Source organism: Grampus griseus (genome assembly GCF_964374135.1).
Source record: "Grampus griseus genome assembly, chromosome: 16".
NCBI classification, from domain to species: domain Eukaryota; kingdom Metazoa; phylum Chordata; class Mammalia; order Artiodactyla; family Delphinidae; genus Grampus; species Grampus griseus.
The window spans coordinates 26,228,656-26,254,458 of NC_139010.1; the positions used below are offsets into that span (position 1 = coordinate 26,228,656).

Below are 25,803 nucleotides of genomic sequence, written 5' to 3' on the forward strand. Positions count from 1 at the left end.
GAATACTCTGCAACTATTAAAGTCATGTCGGGGTGGGGGAGAGGGATAAATTAGGAGTTTGGGATTAAGATATATATACTACTATATATAAAATAGATAAGTAACAAGGATCTACTGTGTAGCACAGGCAACAATACTCAATATCTTGTAATAACCTATAATGGAAGAGAATCTATATATATAACTGAATCACTTTGCTGTACACCTGAAACACAACATTGTAAATCAACTATATTTCAATACAATTTTTTTAAGTCATGTCTTCAAATAATTTTAATGACACAGAGAAAGGTTCATAATAGGCTGAATAAAAAAAGCAGGACACAGAGTTTGATCTCTGTTTTGTGATACAGATGTATTTATTGGCCTATCTACAAATAGACATTGCATATATATTTGCAATAATACCAAAAATGTTTCTAAGTTGCTTCTGGTCCTCCCCTCAGTAAATCAGGCCTCTCCTCGCAGCCCCACCCTCTTGGAGGTCTAACATATGAAGGTGAATAAGAGAAGCGTGCTGACCACAAGCCTGAATCCTGGGACCTTGTTTTGTGAAAAATGACACCAAGGGGGAGAATAATCAGAGTAGTGCCAGTAGGTGGTGTTTATAAAGTTTTTATTTTCCATTTTCTTAAAAATAACATTTGATTTCCTTTATGCATGTGTGGAGTGTACTTGTTTCCTTAGGCTGAGTTAATAGGCAGATAAAGACAACACGAGGCGGGGTCCCCAAGTGGAGGTGGGGGGCAGGGGTGAATGTGAGGGGAGCGGGGCACAGGGGAGAGGAAGAGGGTGGGGTGACCCACGGGACGCTTGAGTGCCCATCAATGCACAGACACAGTCTAACACTTTGTTTTTCGATTTTTTTTTTAAGACATCTAAAATTACTGAGAGATACGATTTCAGCACTTAAATATACAGACGGAAATCCAAGCACTTGGAACACAATTCTTAACTCTAAGCTCAGTTATTGCACGTAACACAGTTTAAGGAGGCTTCAGGCTATAAAGCAATTTGCTCTGCTTGGGACTTCCTCGGATGTCTCGAGTCTCCTTTGGCACCCCCGGTGTCTCTTCCCTTTGACCCCTGCCAGCCCACAGCCTCACGATGATGCCGGGGGTCAGTGGATTAGCCACTCATTCTCCCCAAGGGCTGCGGGGGAGGCTTTGGTGAAATGGAGGGTTCCCATGTTGATCCCAATGGACCCCCACCCACTCAGGTGAAGCTGAAAGCAGATGGAGCTCATGAGAGGTGAGTGGGTGGCCTGCCCACTAAAACCAGGCAGGCTGGTGTGAGGACGGAAGTGTGACCATTGGCCACATGTGGCCACAGCCCCAGGGGGACAACGAGGGGCAGTCACACCCCCTCACACTCTTATCAGCTTCACCTCCCTCCTCCTTCTTCCTGAGCTCCCACACCTCCTTTCCCATCGCCCTGAACCCTCTCTGAGTGGTCTCTCAAGGCACATTTGTTCCCTCCAACTCCAACCTGCCCCATCTTAGACGTGCCCGTCTCTCCCAGCACCAGTGGGTAAGAAGGCCTGGGGTGGCCAAGGGCAGCTCCAGGGCCAGGCAAGAAACTTCTCTGAAAATGTGGTCGAGCTCTTTCCAACACAGCCCGAATCCCGCTGCCTGCCTAAGCCAGGGGAGTGGGGACAGGACAGAGAGAGGACACCGAGAAGAGGGACATGGGAGGGTCCAGGTGGCAGACAGCTTGGTCAAGGGCACACATCCAAGGAGCTGAGGAAGGACCACCCTGCAACCTTGCTCACAAGGAAACCTGCACCTTGTCTGACAAGAAGTGACTTGGAGGCCTTCAGCCCACTGGGCACAAGCTGCTTGGTCTAACTTTGCAGGGGGCGGGTGTCTCGGTCCCAGAGAGTGGGGTGAAAAGCAGCGTAGGGGCTTCAGAGACAGGGCAATGCTGGACCCCTGAGTCCCACCAGGGTCTACTTCAGCGCCTTTTGCTTTCTCTCTACAACATATTTACAAGGTCACAAAAACGTGCACAACCAGAGGACCCAGAGAGGGCATGCACCCCCAGGAGGGGAGGGCAACAGTAAAAGGAGAGGGGCACTCCTCCCTCTCTGCCCCCTCCCCACCCCAGAACGCCCCAGCATCCTCAACAGCCACGCCCAGGAGACGGTTCCAGAAGTCTGAGCCAGGGCAGAGGGAAGAGACAGACAGACTCCAATCCTAGCGAGAGCAGGAAGTTTCAAGTAGCTCTGAGAGGAGCTGTGCTCAGACAGCAGAGGGCTGACGTGAACCGGAATTTCCCTGAACTGAGCCGGGGACCAGAGGAAGGACTGGGACGACAGGAAGGGGAGAGGGGGAGACAGGCGAGGGGGATCTGGAACAGCGCGACACCTCAACAATCAGAACTGTGCTGTGGAATGAGAAGTGGTTCATGGGGCTAACTGGAGTTTCATTATTTCCCCCTAGGGAGGGCTTGTAAGATGTGGATTCCGGGGTGGAAGTAAAGAATCCGGGGAGCCAGGCTGGGAGGCTTGCCCAGGGAAACTTACGACGACGTGGACCCCACACCCTGCCACCACCCAGCACACAGGGCGCTCCTCCTCATCTCCTCATGTGCCAGGCCCCCAGGGATGGTCCCTAGGCTCGTGCGCACGCGCGCACACACACACACACACACGCACACACACTGCACTCACACTGCACTCACACACACACTGCACTCACCACACACCAAAGGGCATCAGAGGCCCAAATCCAGGCAAGAAATTCTTCACCAAAGATGTTAAAAAATTTGCTTCAACAGGGAGAACTGGATAGAGTAAGAAAAAAAAAAAAAAAAAACTTGGGGCACTTTCTCCTCCATGCTGGCTGCCACACGGTAAGGAGATTTGGGGGAACAGTGAAGCATGGCCTCAGATTCTGGTTGCCCCGGACCTGTCCCCTCTGACTTTTCACAACCCTGAACACCTCAGAGCTTGAAAGGCCCTCCACTACAGCAGCCCTAGGGGACCCTCGAAGGGGATGGAGGGCAAGCCCAGGGGCTGAGAGGAGTGGGGCTGGAAATGGCCCAGGGGTGCCTCTCTCTTGAGGAGAGATGGGGAAACATCCTGGTCTCTGAGGGCAGAAGTTTGCAGCTTTCCACTGCTCCTCCTTCACAGGGTCTCAGGGACAATGCTTTCTGTTGGTCTGGATGGGAGGGGAGCAATTATTAAGGGGTCAGGGAGGACGTGGGTGCATACACACACCCCTGGGCAAGACCCAGGCTCTTCACCTGCGGCCTGATCCTCAGGTTCCTGGAGTGGGGGACCCCAGCAATGGAGACAGGGGAAGGTGTGGTCCTCCCTCAGGGCTAGGGGGAGCTCACCTGCATAACCACCACCTACTGCCCCTACAGAACAGCCCAGACCAGGCCCCTACCTGAGAGCCACAGAAAGGGGCCCAAGTTATTCCAGGGCCTGGCATTCAGGGGTGCCCCATCTCCACTCCTAAGAGCGTTACCTGGATCTGCAAAGGCATACGCTCCCTGTCAAGCTGGCCCCTTCTCTTCCTCACATGGTCCACCCCTCCCCTCCCCAGCAGCTTGCCAAGGCCTTTTCCTCCTCCACTTCTCAGCTTCTGCCCCCAGCTCTTTCTCTGCCACCTCTGGTCACACTGGCTTGGGTTAGGAGGAGAGTCCAGCAAAGGGAAAGTGCTCACTGAGGCGGGTGTCCCAGCCCCTCTCATCTGAGTCTGGTGGGCGTGTCACAGCCAAACTGGCCAGCAGACAGCTCCCTGCCCTCCCTCCCCTCTGCCCCCAGGGATGGTCCCTAGGCCTCATCCCACAGGCCAGGGCTTGACTCCAGAAGGGAAAGAGAGGGGGGCAGGGGCAGGAGGAGGGAGGACTGATTGAGGAGAGGGTAGCAAATCAGGACAAGGAATCCCAGGGTGTCAGGGTGGGCCTGGATGGGGCTGGGGGACTGGCAAGGGGGCATCTCATTTAATCAGTTTTGACCTTGCAGTGTGTGTATGTGTGTATTTTAAAACTAAAATGGAAAGGAAACAACTACAAGGAGGCCGAAGGGGCCTTTGGGTGACTCACTCTGCCAGTAGCAGTGTGGACCAAGGACACGTTTTTCAGTGCATGCCACACACACACACACGCACACACACACACACACACACACATTCACACATCCCGGCCATACATGCCACACACGCCACACACGTGCCATGCGCACTTGCACATCGGGTCCTCCCCGTTGGAGCCAGGGTAGCTTCAGACTGTTATTTTCTGGATCCGTTCGCCATCTGCCTGCTCTGTCCAGGCCTCTGCTAGCCTGTCTCCCCGGCCGTCAGCACCCTGGCCTGCCCCAGCGCCCCGTGGGCCATCTACCAGATGTAGCCTCCATCATCCGCCTCGCCAGCCTCGCCCTCCTCTTCCGCCTCCTCGCCTGCTTCCTCTGTCTCCTTCTCCTCCTCGTCCTCCCAGCCGACACCGCTCCCAAAGTCCCCTGAGAAGCCCACGATGTCGTCTGTGAGGGGAACAAGCCAAGGGGCAGGTTAGCATCCTGCTAGCAGGAAACCTTGCCACACCGAGCTGGGCCTCTGGCGGCTGTCCAGTCCTTACCGCAGTCAGGGCTCCCGTGCGTGCGGGTGCCCGTCAGCTCCAGGCCCAGCTGGTCCACACACCAGCAGTCGCCGCTGCTCTGGTCGCACTGCATCTTCCGGTAGTAGCCATCCTCGTCACAGCTCGGGATGAAGACTCCTGAATGGGGCACGCCCCGCAGGGTCAGAGCAGGGGCCTCGGGGTGTGGGCTCTTCCCAGAGGTGGCCCTGGGACCTTGGGTTCACAGGGGCCCAGACCCCACCAGATCCCAGCCAGTGCAGGTACTGACCCCCCAACAAGCTCAGACGTCCAGGGTTGGACGCCAGCATTTATTCCAGCTTGACTGACCAGAAACAAGAAAACCTGCCTTTCTAAACCACCTGCTCAGCCCCTACAATGGCTCCCATCTGCCTCCACAGTTCCCAAGTCCTGCAGGACGGCCAGTGTGACCTCGTTGTGCCAGACGCCCTCCATCCTACAGCTGCTCCTCTGCCTGGCTGTCTCCTGCCGGCAACGCCAGCTTCTCCTCCTAGCCCTCTGATTCTGACCTGCCCTCAGGCTGTTCCTCTGTTCACTTAACAGACACCGGCTGACATCCCCACTCTGGGGCCCCAGTGATAGACTCTGCCCACTTAGTAGGGATGAGATAACATAGAAATGTTAACACCAGGCACCCCAGGACATGTGCCCTAAGGCCCAGGGCAGGGGAATGCAGACCAGAGAGGATTGCTTCCACCAGGAGGAAGATCCTGGCTTCCTGGCAGAAGTGGCACTAGTGCCTGCCCCCAAAGGCCACTGGGTTCTCAGTCAATACGGCTTTGCAGGGAGGTTCCAGTGTTTGGTTTCATATGTGCCGGTCTCACTACCCAGTTAAAGGCCAAGCTGCACCCAGGAGCTATAAGGCCCCATGGGATCTGCCCCTCGGACCTCTGTCCCCTCAACCACCACGCTCAGCCACACGGGTCCTTTCTGTGTCCCAAGAACGTTTTCCTGCCCTCAGCACTGCTCCTGGCTACCTCGTTCTCATCCCTCAGGTCTCCTCTTGAACACCAGCTCCCCAGAGAGGCCTTCGCTGACCCCAGGCTGACTTCTGTCCACTGTGCTCTCCCTCAGCACCTCAGCTACCTACAGGAGCCACAACCGGTCGCTCTGTCTTTCTGGTGTGTCACCTTGTGGGTTGTGTTTCCCCAAGTAGCCCGTGTGCTTTATGAGGCCAGGGACCACTACTGCCTTGCCCATCAGTTCTGACCTAGGCTGGGTTTGCTGTTGTCTCTCCAGGGCTGGCACTCAAATGTTTGCCGAGAACACGAGCATCTGCTATGGGCTTTGCACACACCCTGGCTGAAGTGAATTGAACAGAGAGTTCTAGGAACCTTCTGTATCCCTACCTCCAGTCCTGGCAGGAATGGGCACAAAATTAGTGCTTAAAACACACTTATTGAGGGGCTGGTTGGGAGACGTTTCCCCACCACGAGGATAAAGACAGGAGGGAATTTCCCTCTCCTGTCTTCCTAAGCCAGGGCCTCCTCTGAACTCTGCATCTTCCATGATACCCAGTGGCTAGAGCCTCTGGGCCTCAGAGGGACCCCGGGGCACCTGACTCCTCCTCTGAGCCGAGCCCAGCCCCCTCACCTGGCTTCTTCTTGGCAGCCTCCTGGATCTGGATACGCTCCAGCTCTGCCAGGCAGGGGGGCTCTGCAGGGAGAGAATCAGCCTCTGATGGGGGCTGTCCCATGGTGCTGATGGGACTCACTGAGCCCCCTCAAGGCTTAGAAACCCAGTCAGAGGGCTCTGCAAGATGAAAATGCCCAGGCTCTGACACAGGGCTGCCCCACAGGGGGATGCACTGATCCTTCTAAGGTCTCCAAAACTGGCACAGGGGCTCTGCCAGATAAGAACACCCAGGCTCCAACTGGGAGAGGCTGTTCCATGGCTGTGGGATGTGCTGAGGCCCCCCAAGAAGCCCAGGGGTATCTCTGAGGGTTTTGGCCACTCATGGGATGGGTAAACAGGATTCAGAAGAGGAGGTGAATGCACAGATTCCCCAGGGTGAGAGGGCCCGGGAACAACATAAGACTGGAGGGAACATTAGATGGAAGCCTGAAGATAACTGGCAGCCAAATCTAACTTGTCTGTGACCTTGAGAAGTCCCCTAGCCCTTCCCAGCGGGGGCCTGGCTGTCTGTAAAATGAGAGCAGCTCCCAGCCTCCTGCCCAAGAAGGCTACTATACAGAATGGACAGCACGAGCTCCAAAGGCCTGGGAAGTAAAAGTGCTGGAGCTGTGCAGAGAGAGCAGGAAGGCTGGGCAGTTACGGGCAGTAAAACTGGTCAAAATACCCCACACTGGCAGAGGGATCTGTGATTTACATGGTGCTCTGCACCCAGATTTTCTCACTTCATCTTCACAACAGTCTCTGAGGTATCGTTATCTCCCCATTCGGACGAAGAAACTGAACTCGGAAAGATTCAGTTGCCTGCCCAGCATCCCACACCAGCTATGGCGGAACCCTAAAGGAAGCCCCAGCCTCGGGCCACAGTTGCTGTATACTCCCATCACACAACCACAGTGGGGACCAGGCCAAACACCAGGGGCAGAGCACAGGCTACCCCACCTCTGGCTGGTCAGCTGAGCCCTCGGAACCTCAGTTTAACCATCGATGATGGTTATTCACTTGGCCTAGATGATCTCTAAGCACATGTCCTGCCCTGGCTCAGGATACATATCTCTAGGCTAATGATCACACGCATAATCACACATTTGGGGCGAGTACTGTAAGATGGGCCTAAAGGTGGAATCACTGAGAAGCCAACCCAGCTTCAGCTTCAGGAACCCTGAGCCCCTTCCAAGCCCTCTGAGGGGCCCTAGAAATTTTACATGTGGTTTTTAATACTCTTCCTTAAAGCAGGCCTCCGAAAGTGCATAAGCTTCAGGACCCACAAAATCCACCTTGGAGCCTGCCGAGGAAGGGAGTTCAAGTGCTGGCTTCCCTGGGCTCCAAGAGATGAGGTGCTGAGAGAGTGCAGGAAGTGGGGGAGCAGGAAAAGTTCTGGGCATGGGGAGGTAGCCAAGAGGGAGCCACCCCGACTCCCAAAGACAGCCTGGAGCAAGGGGCAGAGCCTGCACAGCAGGGCCGGGGGCCTGGGGCCCTGGGAGGGGCCACACTCACTCTCCCTCCAGAAGCAGAAGCACCACTCGGCGGTAGAAACATGGCCATCCTTGTAGGTGTCGCAGGAGTTGAAGAAGGGGCGGATGCAGACCTCGTACTTGTCCAGGTTGACGGCAGCCAGCTCCGTCTGGTCCAGGAAGAGGTCGGCACTGGTGTCCAGCTTGGAGAACATCCAGCCAATGGAGTCCTTGCAGCTGGCCCCCAGGCTCTTGTCCAGCCCTGGGGAGAAGGCCACGGTTCAGACCTGCTCAAGGTAAATCGCTCCATCCATCTGTCCATCCATCCCTCCACCTCTCTGTCAGCCCCAGCCCTCTGTTCAGGGTCAGGACAGCTCAGAATCCAACCATGGCGTTGAGAAATTCAAGAGTGGCTGAAGGCCCATCCCTCGGCCTCTGCATAGGACTGCACCCAAACCAGTCAAAACCCTGTTTTGAAAGCCCTTCAGGGAAAATAATTCCTTACCTTCCCTTGGCTACCCATTTCAGGCTTTAGCTTCCTTCCACTCACTTTAAGAAGTTCCTCCTGCTAGCTATCCCAAATCCCTCCTGTCTGATCAAGCCTCCCTCCCCTTGTTCTGAGGTTTAGGTTCTTTTAGGGGCTCAGGGTCTGGCAGGAAGGAGCAAAAGTGGGTGCTCCCCAGTGCAGCCAGGTGGCCCAGTGTACCCCCGTCCCCCCATCTCCCACCCTCCTCCCCTGCAGAGCAACCAGCTCCTGTACCACTGGCCGGGTGGGCCCCACTGCTGGCTGAGCCGTTCTGCTTGGAGTTCTCATGAAGGAGCTGGAACCAGTCCCGCAGCCGATCCCCCAAGTCAGCCAGGTCCTGGCCCGTGCAGGTCTCTGCAGTCGGCAGAACAGGGAGAAGGGGGTGGAGGGTGAAGGTGGGGTGAAGCAGCAAGCATGGTCTCAGCTGGGGGTGCTGCCCTACAGGCCTGGAGGCTGGGCAGTGGGATGCCAGAGGGAAGGGGAGTTAGAAATCAGAGGCTCTCTCTCCTCCTCTCCCACCTTCCTCCTCCGCCTCACTCCCTAGCACTAAAAACACCCAGCGCAGTCTCCCTGGGATGAGGCCGTGGCCCTCCTGCTCCGTGTAAACCAGACCTCCAGACCCACAGGTCCCTCAGGCCTGTCCCTGTCTTTGCTACTTCTCCTGAAGGAGGCGTCCCGGGGCCCTGGCAGGAGCCGCCTCCCACCCCTAGCCTGGCTGCGGCCCAGCACTCATTACCTGGTTTGCCATCTGTGGAGGAGGTGGCGGCCTGCTCCGTGGGGCAGGGGCAGGGGCCCTCGCATCTCACCGTCAGCTGCTTGCTGCTCAGGCATGCCTGCTGCTCCAGCTTACACTGCACAAAAAGAAAGGTCGGGCTGGGTGACGGGGGCACTGCTAGGGGCACCCTCCAGCCAACCATGGCAGCCACATCTGCCTTCCTCCTTGGAGATGGGAGGGACAGACCCACGAACAGCCTGGAGCGGCCCTCCTAATCCCCCTGGAGGCCACAGGTGTACAGTGGTCAGGGGCAGCAGGCCCAGGAAGCGGGGGGACTCAAAGGCTCCCAGGAGCCCCACTCCGCACCAGCCTGCCTCTCTGCACAGTTGTCCTTCCCAGGAAACCCCCATCCCCTCACCCCCACTCACCCACCCCTCCTCGCCCTCTTGGCCTCTCCTCTTCCCCCCCACAGTCCCTTGGCTCCTAGGTAACCGGCTGTGGGCCCCTCCCTCATGGCCTTCCCACAGTCACCTCCGTGGGCTCTCTTGATAACAAACAGCTACTGGCTACTGAACATCTGCTAATTCCCTGGCCTTTACAGTTTCCAGAGGGGTTCATCCATTCCTCGCCCTTCAAGTGTTTTCCCCTGGTCGTGTCTGTTTTCTCCCCATGGGATGACCGCTCATGGAAGCGGGTCCTCGTAGCATTTTACAACGTGACCTCACCTGGCCCCCGACAGTTCTGTGAGGGAGGAATTGTGTTTCTCGTACTCAGCAGAGAACACGGAAGCTCAGAGAAGCCCAGTGACTCAGCCAAGGCCACGGGGCTGGGCTGGAAGCCAGACATCCCGATGACCTCCACCTCCCCACAGGGCAGCACTGGGACCCTCAAACCACAGCCTCCTGCCCAAACCCCGCTTTGCCCTCAGGTGGTGTGACTCAGCGCTCTCCTCCTCTCTCTACCAGCTCCGCCTACGTCCTCTGTACCCCTCCTCCATGCAGCTTCTGCCCCTTTGCTTATTCTCTCTCTCTGCCTTATTCTCCCTGGGTGACCTCATCCCCTCCCCAGCGTCAATCATCACCCACAACGGGTGACTCTTAAATCTGCATCTCACCCCAAAAGGGTTCCTAAGCCCCAGAACCCAACTCCAGCTAACAGTCCATGCCCTCCAGACACCAAGCAACTCCTCACAGCTAGCAGAAGCATTCACAATTAGCACCCGCATTTCTAGGGTACTTTAAAGTTTATAAAATGCTCTCACAAATACTGTCTCATTTAACCCTCACAAAAATCCCATCAAGTTGGAATTCATTCACCCAACCACCGTTCCCTCCCACATTGTCATCTCACGGAGGATTACTTCCTCCTGCCCCAGAATGCCTGGTGCTTGCTGGTGAACCATCCTGTCCACGTGGATATCCACCCATGGGAAGATTTCAACCCCCAGCACCTAGACGACGGAGCTCCTTCCTTCCATTGCCCTCCATACTTTCATGAGGCCCTTTCCTCACTTACTCTCACTTGCAGTTACCGGTCTCCTCCAGGCCCCAGCCCCCACCTGCACCTGCCCGAGGTCAGGGGCAGGGTCTGGCTCAGACTCCTGGGCTTGGTGCCTCTGCTGTGGTCGGCCACGCTGAATGCGCTGACAAGTGCATCCGGCCCCACAGCAGTACTGGGAGCCCCACAGAAGGCCCAGCTGAGCTGTCCTCTCTGCTCCCTGCGGACTCCAGTGCACCCACCCCCACCCCTCCTGGGGCCAGAGCTCCTCACCACTGAGCTGTAAGTGTGGCCATCAGAGCCGCAGACGGAGGCGAGGTGGGCCATGTGACAGGGCTTACACATGGTGTCTTTGTTTCCATGGAGTTTCAGGGCAGGCTGCTTGATCCTACAGGAGGAGCGGAATGGGAGGGCACAGGGGTGGAAGCAAAAATGAGAGACGGACAGGGCAAGGGAGGGTTCAGGAGACTGGTTCCAAAAAGAAGTTGCTCTTGGTGATCTATAGTAGATGCAGCTGCCTCCCTGCCCCTGCCCACCTCCCATCACCCCCAGCCAGACCCTCTTCTGGCTCATAAAGGTGGAACCAACAGGGCAGGGTATAGACCCCCAGCTTCCCCTTTCCAGCAGGGCCCTCAGGTTGCAACTCCAGGCCCAAGTGTAAGATGTAAAAGGGACTCACACTTGCGTAGGGGTAAGACCAAATCAAAGGTTGCAAACTGATGGCCCATGGGTCACATCTGGCCTGTAGGATCATTTTGTTTGACCACCAAGGGTTTTTGTTTTTAATTGGGTTATTCATGAACATTTGCAAAATGGAAGAGTTCACATAAAAAAACCTGGATTTCTGGCCTAGTTAAAATGGAAGATATGGGAGTCCTGGTCCTGCATTTCCACAAGGCCTGGGCTCACCAGAGTGGTCTGTCACCAAGTTCTCTTCATGCATTTACATTACCTGCCAGGTCCCTAGAGGCATCTAAGATTGCAACCCCAAGTCTCTGGTCTCTGATTCTATGATTAAGGAGAAAGGGGAGGGAAATGGGACCTTCTCCAGGGGGTCTTGGAGTCAGGCAGGGTCTTGTCCTTGGGCTGGAGCTAAGGCCTCAAATGCCCCTCACTCCTTCCCTCCTCTAAAAGCCTCAGAAGCTACAACCTTAAATATTTCATGAAGTGGCTCCATGTCAGAGCTGGAAGGAACCTCAAACTATCTGGGCCAACCTATTTGTCTTACGGATATGGACACCGAGGCCCAGAGAGGAAATGTGCTTTTCCCTGGGTCCCACAGTTTGGTGTCTGATCTCATACAGTGTGGTGGTTTTGAAATATGTCCACAGATTCTTTGACACTGCTCCCTTCAAAACATGGAACCTAATTCCCCTCCCCTAGAGTGTGGCAGTACTTAAGACTCGCTCTTAACAAATAGAGGTGGCAGAAGTAACAATGTGTGACTTCTAAGACTAGGTCATAAATGTGGCTTCCTCCTTGCTCTCTCCCTTGAACGACTTGCCTTACAGGAAGCCAGCTGCCATGTTGAGAGGACACTCAAGCAGCCCTACGGAGAGGTCCCCTTGACTAGGGCCAACAGCCAAGTGAGTGAGCTTGGAAGTGAGCACTCCATCCTGAGTGCAGCCTTCAGATGATGCAGCCTCAGCCAGCATCTTGACTGTAACCTCCTGACAGTCCCTAAGCCAGAACCATCCAATAGAACCACATCTGATTCCTGACAGAAACTGTGTGAGATAACACACATTTGTTGTTTTAAGTCACTAAGCTTTGGAGTACTTTGTTCCGAAGCAAAAGATAACTGATCCTCTCCTATGTATTAGTTAAGCCCTTGCTCTTTAAGCAAACCCCCTCCAGGCCTCCCACCTCCCCAAGGCCCTCACCTGTGCTCCAGCTTCTTGCGGCTGATGCACATTGCCCGCTGGTAGCCCTGGGCAATGCACACTTTGTGACGGCTGCACTTCACCTTCTGGCAGGGGTCCTTGGTGGTATCCAGGGCTGCAGGGACACAGAGTTAGGACACAGGTCACCTGGGACTCAGTGTTAGAGAGCCCAGGAGCCCCCAGCCCCACTTCTGAGCTGGGAAGCCCCTCTCTCTATCAGCCCTTGATAACCAGAGCTCCTCGGCTTGGAAATTCCATCCCCATTTGGTCCGGCTCCCCAAGGAGCGTCCAAAGCCATGATCAGGACTTGCCTTCTGGTCTCAAGTCCTCATGGGTGTCAGTCACCTTCCCCAATGTGGGAGGGGCATGTTACCTTCATCTCCTTGCTGACTGTCCTCCCAGCTCCTGATGTAGTCGTCCTAGGGAAGGACAGAGCGGGTGAGGGAGAAGGGAAGGGCTAAGATTTACATCCTAGAGCCGAAGTTCAACTCCAGGGCCAACAGAGGAGAAGGCTGGGCCACTGCTTCCGCATGCCAACTGCCACCATCCTCGTGGTTTCCCAGAGGACCCCTGTCCACCCAGGCCCTGCCAGCTGCCTCCCCCAGACCTCTATCCCCCTAAACCCATGTCCAGAATCTCTTCCGGCCTCTCCTCTATTCCCCTATCTCCTTATTCCACACCCCCCATCCCACACTGGATGACGCAGGGGAGGAGAAATTGGGGTAAGTGTGCAAGTGAGAAGAGAAGAGAGTGGGGTGTGTAGCTGCAGATACATATGCAGTGGAGCCCCAGGCAGTACTCACCTCTACCTCCTGGGGATCAGCAAGCAGCAGCAGGCCACGGGAACCGGAGCAGGAGGAGAGAGGGAGAGACGAGGATTTTAGTGTGAGGCCTACCCTCAGACCATGTGGTCAGGGCTCCCCAGGCCTCATCACGTGACGGTGGATGCTGGGCAATGGTCTTTGATTGCTACCATCCTCTGACCTCTATGGCCTCCAACTGGAGAACAGTACTCCTATGTCTTTACAAAAGAGAGCTTGAGGCCGGAGCCCGCTCAGGGCTGGCCTTAGGAGCAGTAGAGGTGAGGCCCATGGCTTTAAGGGTGAGGCCCCATCCCTCTACTTCAGGCCCTGAAGCTGGTCCCAAAGGAACCAGCCCTCACCCCACCATCAGGACAGATGTCTGAGGGGCCCATACTGCCTGGGAAGTGATTCTCATGCCTATGCCCTGACTGTTCCAGAACACCCTCTCTCCTTCTACCAGGGTCCCTCCCTTCCTAGGCAGTCCCCTCCCCTGACACCTGTTTTTCAGTCAAGGTCTGACTTGCGTGCAGAACTCAGATGGTGCATTGAGAGAAAGGGGGACCACGGCCCCTCCAAACAGCTTCCTCAGTTACCATCGCCCAGCTGCAAATCCTCAGACTCAGAAGATCCTGAAAAGGCCCTCTGAGGTCATCTGTCCCAGCCCCTTCTATGTGCAGGAGAGGCCGGGAAGTCCAGAGACAAGAAATGACCTGACCCAAGTCCCACCGTCTCAGAACCCAGGTCACCCAATGCCCAGCACAGACCTCTCTTCTGGATACCGCACACTGTCGGGCACCCGGGGCACATGGGAGCTCTCTCCTCACCCTCCTCCGGCTGCAAGTCCCTCCCCTGGGCCTGTGGACCCCGCAGTGGCCAGAGGCAGAGCAGCTCCCACCCAGCCTAGCTCACTGGCATAAAACCCCAGCTCCTCTGGTTTCCCCACTTTCTCCTGTGCGGTGGAGGCAGCAGCTGAAAACCAATAAACAGCTCCCAAGGTGCTCCCAGTAGCAGCTCTGCCAGGCAGGCGGGAGAGGGCTTCTCTGGACTGGAGGCTGGCAGTGCCAAGGAGCCAGCTGCCAGCCTCCTCTGCATGGGGCTCCAGGTGCTGGAGGACAAGGGGCAGGAGAAGCCACGTGTAGCTGCCTCCTCGTCGTGAGTCCCACCCAAGGATCAAAACTATGCAAGGATGAGGCCACACTGTGGGGTAGGGGTGGGAAGGGACCAGACTCCTGTCAGGCCTGGGGAAGAGGGCATGGGGGTCCTGCACCAGAGGGCACCCACAAGGCCTTGAAAGCCCAAGGGCTCTGAGGCCTCTGATGTGTCCCCTGGAAGTTGACAAGCATCAGGAACAGGCAGGGGCAAGAGCCCTTATCAACACAGCCTCCTGGGCAAAGGCCAGAGAGGGGCCATGCCGATCAAGCAGTTGGCATCAGACCCAGGTAGAGCACGCTGGGGTCAGGTGCAAACCTGAGTGTGTGCTTCTGCACACGCACACGTGTGTGCATTCATTTGGGTCTTCACACGTGCACACTCATGGGCGTGTGTCCCAAAGCACCTGTGTGTGCAGGCATGCGTGTCGTCTGTGAGCATCTGTATCCACGCACACACGTGAAGCAACAGTGTGTGCTAGGTGTTCGTAGGAAAGAAGGACACTTCAAGACAGTTCACCCAATGCCAGTTGGTTTTTATCTAGAAACTAAGTAACAACCCACATATGTGTCCAAGCAGCCAAGTGTCCTGCAGTCCTTGGACCCAGGAGCAGCAGGAGGAAAGCCACAGGAGGGGCTTCTGGAGAACCTGGCCTGGGCGACCCCCTGGACACTGAACAGACCAGCCCAGGCTCCTGGCTCAGGCACCCACCCAATTCCACAGGACATGGCTGGAACCCTCTTGAGCCCCTGGGCAAGCTTCTAAGAAGACCGCCAGGCAGCCGACAGGGAACTGCGGCATAATTTCCCTTTATGCCAGGGCCAAAGGAACCTAGCCCAGACCCAGCCCTTCTTCTCCAGGAACTCATCAGGGTGGAGGGGTCCCTCCGCTGGTGTCCACTCATCACAGATGGGAAATGAGGCTGAACATGGCCAAGTGGTTGAGGCCAGGGTTACAAGTTGGGGCAAAAGTAGGGACTGGCCTTCATGGAGTTGGGGTCTTGCCATCTGCTCCATCATCCTCTGGAAGGGGAGTGGGCATGAGGTTGTGAAGAGGACAGGGGAAGTGGCTTGTGTGAGTCACCTGCTTTCAACCAACAAGGTCTGTGTGCCCCGGAACCCACCCACACCTGAACTGGAGCAGGGAGGGGTGTTAGCCGAGGGCCTTGACGCCTGCTCATTCTCTCCCTCACTCTGGACCTAACCTAACGCCTTAACCTCCAACCAGGCTGTGAGCAGAAGCCTTTGGGACCCAGAACAAAGAAGGTTCTCAATGGTCAATACCAAGAATTTCTGATTAGAAATCCAGGGGGGAGTGGGCTGGGGGAAGAGAGAGTTCAAAGTAAGGGCTATTTCACCATCCAGCTGCTTTGTGAGAGCCCTGGTGGGGAGCCATCTCCACCCACCCCAACCCAAGTGAGGCTAAGACTCCCTCTGATTCAGGATACAGGGATTGAGCCCCTTTTGTATACAAGGGTTGCCCTGGATTCTAGCTAAGCTCCTTGTCTCCGCTGTGGTGGATGAGGTTGGGGGAGGCTGAAGTGGTTCTGGATCCCAGGACCCTCAGTTCCAGAAGAATGGGAGCAGCCAGCCAAAGAGGGGGATGAGGGGGAAAGAGGGCCCTGGAGTCCCACAGAAGCCCATGTTCCCTTACCAGCGTACCTCGGGCAAGCACCTCGGCCTGGAGGAGCTCAGCACCTAACTCCTGGACCGCTCAGAGATTAAAGGAGATGGTATCTGAAGGGTGCCTGGTGTCCACAAAATACTCAACAAATAAAAGCTGTTATAGCAGAAGAGACCAGAGACTTCAGGTGGAAAAAATGGTGGAGGGACAGGAAATGGGCAGGGAGAGGCCACATGAGGGGCCCCTGCAAATGGAGAAGAGAGTGGCCACCACTGGGAGAGCAAGAGACCAGTGGGGTGTGAGGAGAGCTGCCCCCAAGGGGTCTCAGTGAGAGGAGCAAGTCCTGTCCACTCCACCTCCTGCTCTCTCTCCAGCCTGCCTTCCCCTCACCATGCCCACTGGTCCCACCCTAGCAACCCCAGCCTCACTTACTGCAGGGTCTCCTCTGGGCTCTCCCTGACCCCGCCCATCTTCCACACCCCTGCAGCCACAGGGATCTGTCTAGAAGATAATTCTGATCATGTTTCTCCCACCTTAAAACCCTTCGCTAAATATATAGCTTGCTCTTATTTTGAAAAAAAAATGTTTAAAGATGATTAGGTAAAAAGCATTCATATCAAAATGTTAACAGTGGTTTCCTCTGGGGGAGAGGAGTAGAGAATCTGGGCATCTTTCTGCCTTTTTCCAAGTTTCTAAAATTTCTACAATGAACATGTATTACTTTTGTAATGAAGGGGGAAAAAACCACAATAAATATTACATTTAAAAACCCTCACAGGGTTCCCTGTCACCTACAGAAGAAAGTCCATCTTCTCTGAGTCTCTTCCTGTCCCCATGTCCTTCCAGTGGATGTATCACTCTGGCCAGGCCTCGGCACAGCCTTCTTCCCCCTCTGGAATGTATGTTTGCATCCAGCCCCTGAACTTCTATTTATCTTTCAAAACCTGGCTTTCACACTTCATCTTCCCTAACCTCGCCCCGTATCTAGTTTTCCTTCAGGTGGACTGCACCTAGTAGAAGTTATTATTGCTCTGGTTACACCAAGCAATGCCATTGCTTCTGCCCTATTTAGGTGGCCAGTTCCTCGAGGGCAGAGACCATATAAAGTTCACCTTTCTATGCCCAGCACCTAGCAATAGTAAAAATACACCAATAATAGCTAACATCTTTTGAGCAATTACTGTGTGGCAGGCATTGAGCTATGCACTTTGCACTCATTGGCTCATTTTACTCTTCATGAGAATTTAAGAGAAAATCACTATTATCATCCTATTTCTCAGGTGATAAAATTGAGGCTTGGAGAGGTTAAGTGACTTACACAGGATCACACATCAACAGCACAGCAGAAGAGTATTGGTACCCCCAGAACTGGGATTCCAGAATCTGTGCCCCTAACCAGGACCCTGTATTGCTCCATAAATTTTCGCAGATAAAGAAAGTCCCAGGCCAAGACTGGACCCAGGAGGCCCAATCCCAGCCCATGGGTGGTTTCTCCCACCACACCAGCTCTGCTCCAACCCCTAGGCAGGGAGTCTTGTAAGCAGAGTGGAGAGACTGGCGGTGGTGGGGGAAGACACCTGGGGGCCCCCCTTCTCCACGCATTTCCAGAACCCTCTTCACCCGCCCCTGGTTCGGCTGGTTTGGAGCTAACCCATCTCCTGCTTTGATCTCAGCAGCTCAGCCCGGTTGCCATGGAGACAGGGCCCACTGTGCCAAGCTGGGGGAGAAACGGCAGTGAGTGCGCAAGCCTAGTCGGGCTTAGGGGGCACATGCTGGGTGTTTCCAAGCGCTGTTTACTTCCTGTCATTTTAATTAGCACCCAAATCACCCGCTCACTTCACAGCTTGAATTAACCCAATCTCCCCCAGCCTCTCCATCTGGTGGGGAGGATGGGACACAGCAGTGAATCAAGCAGAAGAAGAGCAGCGCCCCAGGGCTAAAAACCACCTGGGCAAATCTCCACCTGCCTCTTTGCAGCACACTGTGATGGAGAGACTGACACCCCCCACCCTCGCCCTGGCGTGGAATCAGGGCACTGGGTACTGGCCTGGCCTGGCCTCTGACTGCCAACAAGACTGTGGCCTAGAGAGCCTTGCCCTCACTGGAGCCCCTTCCCTTGCCTATAAAGTAAGGGTGACTCCCTTGCCTTCCTCCCTGAGCTGTGGAGGGACCCAGTGCGATAACAGCTATGAGAGCACTTTGTAAACTGTGAAGCTCTATACTTGCAAAACTCACGAAACAGGAGCACTGAAGCTGGGTTCTTCCGCACATACGGTGGGAGTCTGGGGGACAAGGTGGACAAGAGGCACTTCTGGGTCTCACAGTCACAAGGAGCCTCAAACGCAGACTTCTGACCTCTCCAATTGAGGCGCTACAGCCAGAGGCACACCGACAGGACCGAAAGATGTGCATCATGAGACTTTAAAGAAACCATAACTTCTGTAACCCTATTATGGCACTTCTTCATTTCTTAATAGATCGAGAACCTCTAAAAATGGAAGTGGGCCAGGCCTCTCTCAACCTCTGAAAGGCCCCGTAGCCGGCATTATTTTGGCCTCATTCCTCAGGCGAGGGAACCTCTGATGCAACCCAGTCCACTGAGAAGGCCCAGGAGTGGGGAACTTGTAGCTGGGGGCTCCTCCTACCTCTCCCTGCAAAGAGCGGGGGAGCACAGAGGGAGGGGCCCAGAAAGGAACAAGCAGGGGTGAAGTTGGGCCCGCCTGGCTCCTTCTCAGCTGAGGCCTGACACCCCTGTCACAGGCCCAGGTGGAAGGCATCTTGAGGAGGCGGCACCCTCCACATGGAGGAGGCTGGGAGGGGGGCAGTCATTAAATATTTGCCCCTCTCTCAGAGGGAGCGGCAGAGGCTGTTAGGCCTGGACAAACAGACGGAGTCAGGCATCTGGCAGACTCCCCGCCTCCCACCTCCTCTCTGCTCGGAGGAATTTCCTTGGAGGACAAAAATGTGCTTATCACTGCCAGCATGCCAGGAGCTCCACCTGGCCTCAGGTATGCCCGCGCTGACCCCCCATCCCCACACTCCGCGGGGCCTGAGCTCTCCACAGTTTCAGGGGCATCTCGGCCCCAGTCCTTGGGTTTCTGGTTCAGGCAGTGGCCCCAGGGGTCCATAGAGGGCAGAGAACAAGAGAGAGGTATAGGGGAGGGTGGGCCTGGAGTTCTGTTCTGAGCTGCCTCAGGACCTCTGTTTCCTTTCTGGAACATGAGTGGGGGGCAGGATTTAAATCCCAGGGATCTCTGAGGAGGGCCAGACACTGGAGCTGAGGAAACACAGACATGGGGTTGTGAAAGAGCACATGGGCTTGGATGTGCTCGGTTCCTTTATCTGTAAAACGTGGAGGCTCAGCGCTCAGTGCTTAATGCTGCTGAGGCTCCGCAGTTCTGCCCCCCCTCTCCTAAGCTGAGAACTTTGAGAAGAGGGGAAAAGGAGCCTTAACAAGTTCAGACTCTTCCACGTCCTCTAACCTGTGCAAGGGAGCAAGGGATCAGGGAAGGAGCCAGCAGCTTGCGTCCAAGCAGGAGTAAGACACTGGCCCGGCCTGGCTTGTCCTTCCTGCTGTGTGCAGCCTTGACCTCTTCTCAGATGTCAGAGAAGGGGCAGGATGCCCTGCCTCAGGGAAACTGGTCTCCACCGGAGGAAGCCCTGTGCTCACCCACCCACAGGTCTGATGGGTGGGTCACCTGCTCGGTGGGCCCATTGAGGTGGGGGGAAATTTTGAGCCCCCTACTTCCCAGGAGAAAGGGGAAGGCTGGCTGCAGCCAGGTCCAGGCCCACAGACACAGGGGAGAACAGGGAGGCCTGCGGGATAATGTTCCTTCACGGCAGCACGTACTCCCTTATCCTACAAATGAATCATTGGAGTCAGGGTGCCGGGGTTCTAGTTGTGACTATCCCAACCTTTCAGGGTCCAGAAAGAGGAAGAGCTCACCCCAAATAGTCAGCGTGGCTCAGCCCCAGCTCTCCCTTTGCCCTCTACCACCTGAATCCACAGTGCTGCTCCCTGGGGAAAAGAGGGAGGGGCTCAGAGGACAGGTTAGTTGAGACCCTTCCTGCCTTTCCTATTCCACGGTGCATATACTTATACTGAGCACATACTGTGTGCACAAAAACCCCATGCAATGCTCTGAGGACGGGGTGGTAAGGTCACAAAGCAGTCTATCCCCAAACCCTACCCTCAGGGACTTACCTTGGGAGGAATGTGATAAACACCAGCAGGAGGACTCTTGAGATACAAGCCCACAGCATAAGTGATGATGCAAAGCAGCACCAGCATGTGCCAAATGTGTGTATGACCAATAAATGCTGCAGCAACCCCAAGGAAGGGGCTACACATACAACTGAACACTGGCTGAGCCCTCAGGGGGTCAGAGGCTGCGACATTTCAAGAATCCCATCACCCTACAGCTTGCAGCTGGGCCTGGGTCTGCCCGCCAAGGTTAGACACATTTTCCCTGTCTATAGCCCTAAGAAGACCCACATTACACTTACAAGGGAACGTACACAGCGGCAGTATGGCCATCCTCAGCCTGGTGTTTGCCCCAGGATGCCATTAGGCCTCATTTCTCAGGTTTCTTGGTCTCTGGTTAATACATGCTCAACCCTGACTTGGTCACAGATACCTCCTCAGGAGCAAAAAGAAAATCCTTTTCCTAAACCCAAAGTCCTGCTGCTCAGCTTGTGGCAAGGGGGCAGTTGTGTGTGTGGGGGGGGGGATGTGTGCAGGTGGAGGGCTGTGGACGGGCTCTAGCCTCATCTTCTGGAGTCACAGAATGACAAGGGCTGCCCATTAAACCAAGGGAAAAATCAAGGGCCAGAAACTGGAAGTGGCTCCCCCAGGGAGGAAGACAAGCTGAGCACCCTCCCAGGGCCCTTGGGGCTCAGGGTAGGATAGAGCTCGTCCACTCCTCCGGACAGCCCTCTGACCTTCTGGAGAATGGAGGGGATGGTGTTGGCTGGCCATCCTCTGCAGACTGCCTGGAAGTTGAGAGGAGACTCAGACGGCCTCTCTAGGCAAAGAGTGCTCTTCTCTCCCTCTCTTCCCAAGGCCTGGAGCCCCACTGGGTATTCAAGAGTCTCTCACTGCACTACACTGCTCTGGGCGACGCCAGCCCCTCCAGCGTGGGAGAGGATTTGAACCCAAAGTGGAGGTGGAGGAGGAGGAGGCCAGGGCAGGACCCAGCCTCCCATCCCCAAATCCCAATGATGGAATCCATCCTGACCCAGTTTGGGGTTCTTCTCACACACCCACACTTATCCACGAACACCTGTGCAGCTCATTCCCACACTTGCACTGGTTCAGCAGTATGGGGTGGGGAGAGGGGAGGGGTGGTAACAAGGGAGGCCCTTTGTGGCTGAAACTTGCTACTGGCCTACTTGGTGTTCATAAAAACATGAGAATCCCAAGTAGCCAGCAGGTGACGTTTCCCTGGGCCAGACCCCAGGTTCATGGTGAAGCCACAGGCCTAGAGGAGGTGCTCAGATCTGCAGTGAATGAGTGAATTAGTAAACATACATCGGTGTCATTCTCATGGAGCCAGAGGCATGGTGTGGGCTAGCCCCAGAAACACTGATCCATCTGGTGGTTTTTCTATGGGGTTGGAGTTTCTTTCTATATTGCCTGAAATGGATGCCCCCCAGCCCTCTGACAAGATGTCTTCATGTTCACGTGTCCATTTCAGTCTCCTAGACTGAAACTGAAGTTCAGAGAGGTTATGTGACGTACCTGGCATAATGTTGCCAGGCAGTGGCAGAATCAGAACCTGAACCCAGGCCTCATGCCTCTCCTGGGTAGAGAGCTGCTCTGGAGGGTCGCTAGGCCAGGCTGGTGGCAGGCTGCCAAAGACACTGAGAGCCTTGGCCCCCCGCTTCCTAGGAGGTGCTGCTCCTGCCCAGACATCATTGAGCCCATAGGGCACAAGCCAGGGTAGACTCTTCTTTTCCATGTCCACTAAGGGTTAGGCTTAGAGTTCTCTAAAAAGCAAAGTTGAGTTAGAGGACCTGGGTTCAAATCCCAGCTCTGCTGCTTACTCGCTATTTGACCGTGGATAAGTTACTCAGCTTCTCTGTGCCTCTGTGTCCTATATAGGGTGGAATATAAAGTAATGGTAACTATCTCACAGGTTGTTGGAGGGCACAAGAGGCCACAGGGATAAAGTGCTGACTGCAGGGACTGGCAGATATAAGCACCCCCTGCAACCAGTGATTCAACACGTGCTAACTGCGTGCCTCCGGGGTGCCCAGCACTGTGCTGGATCCTCATAAATATCATTAAAATGTAATGGAAGTGTGGTACAAAGCAGAGAAGAGCCAAGAAGAAAAAGAACGGTCAGTGCTGTCCAGCCAGCTCTTGGAAGCTGCCAGGAAGAATGCTGTGTAATGGGCCTGTCTCCTCTCAAGTGTCCATCTCTATCTACCAGGCTCTGGATGTTCTGTTCCAAAGACTGCGGTAAAATCCACCCACTTCTGCAGGGAGTGAATTCGGAGATAGTAGCACTAGGGAGCAGGACTCCGAAAAGCCCAGGCCTGCACAGAGCAGGGCACAGCTAGATCCCCATCTCCTCTGACTTGAAACTCCCTCCTCTCGGTAGCAGGGCAGAGACCTCTCCTGACACATGTGAGAGCCCCGCGCCCACTGGAGGGGAGGATTACTCTGCCAGTAAATCCTTCACAACACCCCACACCCCTAATAATCCTAGTGCTCAGAGGAAGAATGCTAAGCTGAACTCCCCACTAACCAGCTCAGACCAATTCCACACTGGAGCAACGGCCCGCGCTTACCTTCTCTCCTTCCTTCTCCTGACCACTCCGACATGATTCCCTCAATTTCCCCTCTCAATTCAGTCCAATCATTAAATGGAGACATTTCCCTCACCCACACTATCGACTCCTTGATCCTATTCCCCAAGAATATTCCATTCCCCCTGCTTGCCTGCCTCCCTTCCACTGAGGCAGAGTGGGGGCCCTGCACCATTTTGTGACTGATTATCAACAAGGTTCAGGGTCCATCTGGCAATGCCTCAGAGGTTCAAAAGAAACTCCTACCTCTCTTCTGAGAAGCAAAGGAGCATATTTTCAAGAAAGCTTGCCTGATGAAATGTACATCAAGCTGATGCTACTGTGCCCAACTAGAGGGCCTTCAGTCCTTAGGGTGGGAAGTGGGGCCTCTGCTAACAGGGGAAGAATGAGAACTGTCTGCAGTCCTGGCAGAGCCCCTGTGCATGGTCTGTGCACTGCACAACTCCAGGGGGCACCATTCACACCATGGCACCCCTAGAGTTATGCAATGCAGTGGCTCTGAGCTAGCAGCCTCCTGCATTTCTGCAGAAGCTGCCAAAGGATCCGTATAGCCAGGTCCTCCTGCCCACCCTTCCTTGTCCTCCTTCTCTCCCTGACCCCATTCTCCTATAGCCAGGGCTACCTTAAATGGGGTTTTAGAGGAAATCTACCCTATAAATGCCTGAGGCCACGCAAACCAACACATGCTTTGAAGTTTTCCATGAATCCTATGGGGGCAGGTCGTGCAGGATTTCATTCTGGTGGCTTTTTTCTGATGAGCATGGGAGGAAGGGGGAAGTGATTGGCATCAGTACAGGGAGACAGGTGGGCAGCCCTGTGCCAGGGGTCATGCAGTCAGTCATCTATCCTCACCCACAGAGTTGGCTATTGGAAGTCAGTGGAAGGGAGGTGGGTAGGAAGCTTTTATTTTAAAACCTGTACTGTTCTGATTAAGCATTTCTTTTCCCTCTGACCTTCACTAGGCCCATTATGGAAGATCAAACTGCCAACGAGTCAGAGGGAGGCCTGGACAAGTGACACATGGATTCAGGATGGGCCAGCCTGCTGCCATGCTCTCGATGCTGTGGCCGGGCTGCTTCCCAGGCAGCGGCAGGAGACTGCAGCTAATCTATGCTGGGCCTGCAGGGGATGTGGAAAAGGTCTTGCTGGAGCTCCAGGCTCCTGTCACTGGACCAGCCGTGGGGTGGGGCAAACCGCCCACTCGGGCCCAGGCCACTCAGCCCTGAGGACCAGGCAGCATGAGAGTCCTGATGAATTACAACCTACCAGTTTGACTTTGGAGATAAACAGTCACTTGTTTCAGGGTAACAAAAAGATGCATATTTCTGCCTGTTTCCATCATGTGGCTGGAAATCATATGAAGCATGTGTGTTTTAAACACATTGCTAAGGAACTTCTGGATGCACACAATTTAAGATGAGAAAGGTCACGGTGTGGCCTGTGTTATACTAGGTGGGTCTGATGAGAGAATCTGGGGAATGAGGAGCAAGAATTGGGGTCGTAGGAGAGGTTTTCTGGGGACAGGGTGTTGGAAAGCACCAGATCGCGGGGTACCATCGTTCCTCTCCTCCGGAGCATCCGGGCACATCCAGCACCTCACACCCCCACCCGGACCCTTCTCTGGGCCCCAGCCACGCCCTCTGCCCTCCCCTCCTCACTCCTACTTCCCCTTCTGCGAACATGGCAGCCTTCAGTTTCCCCTCTGATCTACAGGTGCCCGTAAACAAAGTGCTGCAGCGACGCCCGCTCCTCCGCAGCCACCTCCCCACCCCCTACCCGGCAAAGTCCGGCACAAGGTTAAGCCTGGGTTCCATCGGGCGTCCCCGAAGGGCTCCCATACCCAGCTACTGGGCTCTCCCCTCTGCTTTTCAAGTCCACTGGGCTAGGGAGTCTTCCCTCCAGGTTGGAGCTCCCCAACTTCTGGGCCGCGCTCCCCCGTGAAAGGTTGGTCCTGGAAAACCAGCCTCCATTAGTGCTCGCGTCCCTCAGCATGGGGACCCCAGACCTGGCTCTGGGGGCCACCCAGAGGTGGCCTCCGGTATTTTCACTGCCTTCACCAGCCCCCCCATCACGGACACGCCTTTCACCATCTCGCCTTAGGAGGATTGCTAAGAGCGCCCCCCGACCCCAACTCAAAGCGCCAACCAAGGGCCCTGTCCCCTTCTGTCTCTCCTTTACCCAAAGCCCAAGATAGGAATAGAAGGCAAGCGCAAGACGATGCTACTGTCCCTGCCGGCCCCACCCAGACCAGCCCCTTCTGCAGTGGCCCGTATGTGGAACCTGCATCATCCACCCAGGGGGACACCTGGGGATGGCTCACCAAAAAAAAAGAGGAGCAGGTCGGAAGCCCAGGCAAAGCCAGGGTGTCCGCCCCTCCCTCCCTACTCCCCTCCGCCCCCTTCCCCCCGCCCCACTGCAACCCGCACCCCTCTCCGCACCCAGCCTGAAGGGGAGACCTCGTCGCTTACGCACGCCCCCAGAGTAACTCCTCGCTCTGGGAGGGTGTGGGACTGGGGGTCCCAAGCCCGCCAGCTCCTGGGCTGGGGAGTACATGAGGAGGGGTCTCAGGAGCCCGGTGGGTGCTCGTTGTTTACTCTTGGTGCAATTAACCGGCTAGGCTGCGGGAGCCTGTGGCTGCGACATGCAGCTGCCACTCCCAGCCCCAGGGTCTCTGCTCCAAAGCTCCCTCCCCAAACCCCCAGCCCCAGCCCTCAGCCCTCTCAGCCCCGCAGACTCACGTCTCGGAAGCGGTTCCAGTGCTTGATCTTGCCGCTGTACTGCGAGATGGACGACAGCCATTGCTCGTCCTCCATGAAATTGCCGGGGGTCTCGCCCTCCTTGAGCCTTTTGGCGTCGCCTTCGGCCAGGGCAGCTACTGTGAGGAGCAGCAGCGGCAGCGCCAGCCGCCCGCAGTCCGGAGCGCGCATCGTGGTCTGAATTCGACCTGAGGTGAGGGAGTGGGGGTCTTGACTTCTGCAGTATTTTAATGTCCTTCTTCCCACCCCGCAGTTGGGGGAGCAAACGCCGTCGTCTTCCTCAGCCCTCCTCCTGCGGTCTGACTCCGGTGACAGACGGATAGTGGGTCGCAGCTGAAATGTGACCTGGTTAG

General features: G+C 55.5%; 1 protein-coding gene across 1 annotated transcript; it reads right to left on the reverse strand.

The window, feature by feature from the left end:
• Positions 1 to 599: 599 nt before the first annotated feature.
• SPOCK2 (SPARC (osteonectin), cwcv and kazal like domains proteoglycan 2) lies at positions 600 to 25,803 on the reverse strand. Its single transcript, XM_082673007.1, has 10 exons — positions 25,433 to 25,803; positions 12,680 to 12,725; positions 12,307 to 12,421; positions 10,697 to 10,811; positions 8,948 to 9,062; positions 8,446 to 8,565; positions 7,729 to 7,947; positions 6,193 to 6,255; positions 4,582 to 4,719; positions 600 to 4,486 (listed from the first exon to the last, which is right to left on the reverse strand). The coding sequence occupies exons 1-10, from the start codon at positions 25,619 to 25,621 to the stop codon at positions 4,344 to 4,346; spliced, it is 1,263 nt and encodes a 420-aa protein (XP_082529133.1). The 5' UTR covers positions 25,622 to 25,803; the 3' UTR covers positions 600 to 4,343.

What these genes read in the sequence shown, in the direction of transcription:
- SPOCK2 (XM_082673007.1), bottom strand. Translation starts at nt 25,621, where the DNA reads ATGCGCGCTCCGGACTGCGGGCGGCTGGCGCTGCCGCTGCTGCTCCTC. An exon ending in TGGGGCCCACCCGGCCAGTG is followed by an intron (nt 7,948 to 8,445) that starts GTACAGGAGCTG and finishes CCTTCTCCCCAG; the next exon opens with GGCTGGACAAGAGCCTGGGG. An exon ending in CTTCTGCTTCTGGAGGGAGA is followed by an intron (nt 6,256 to 7,728) that starts GTGAGTGTGGCC and finishes CTCTCCCTGCAG; the next exon opens with AGCCCCCCTGCCTGGCAGAG.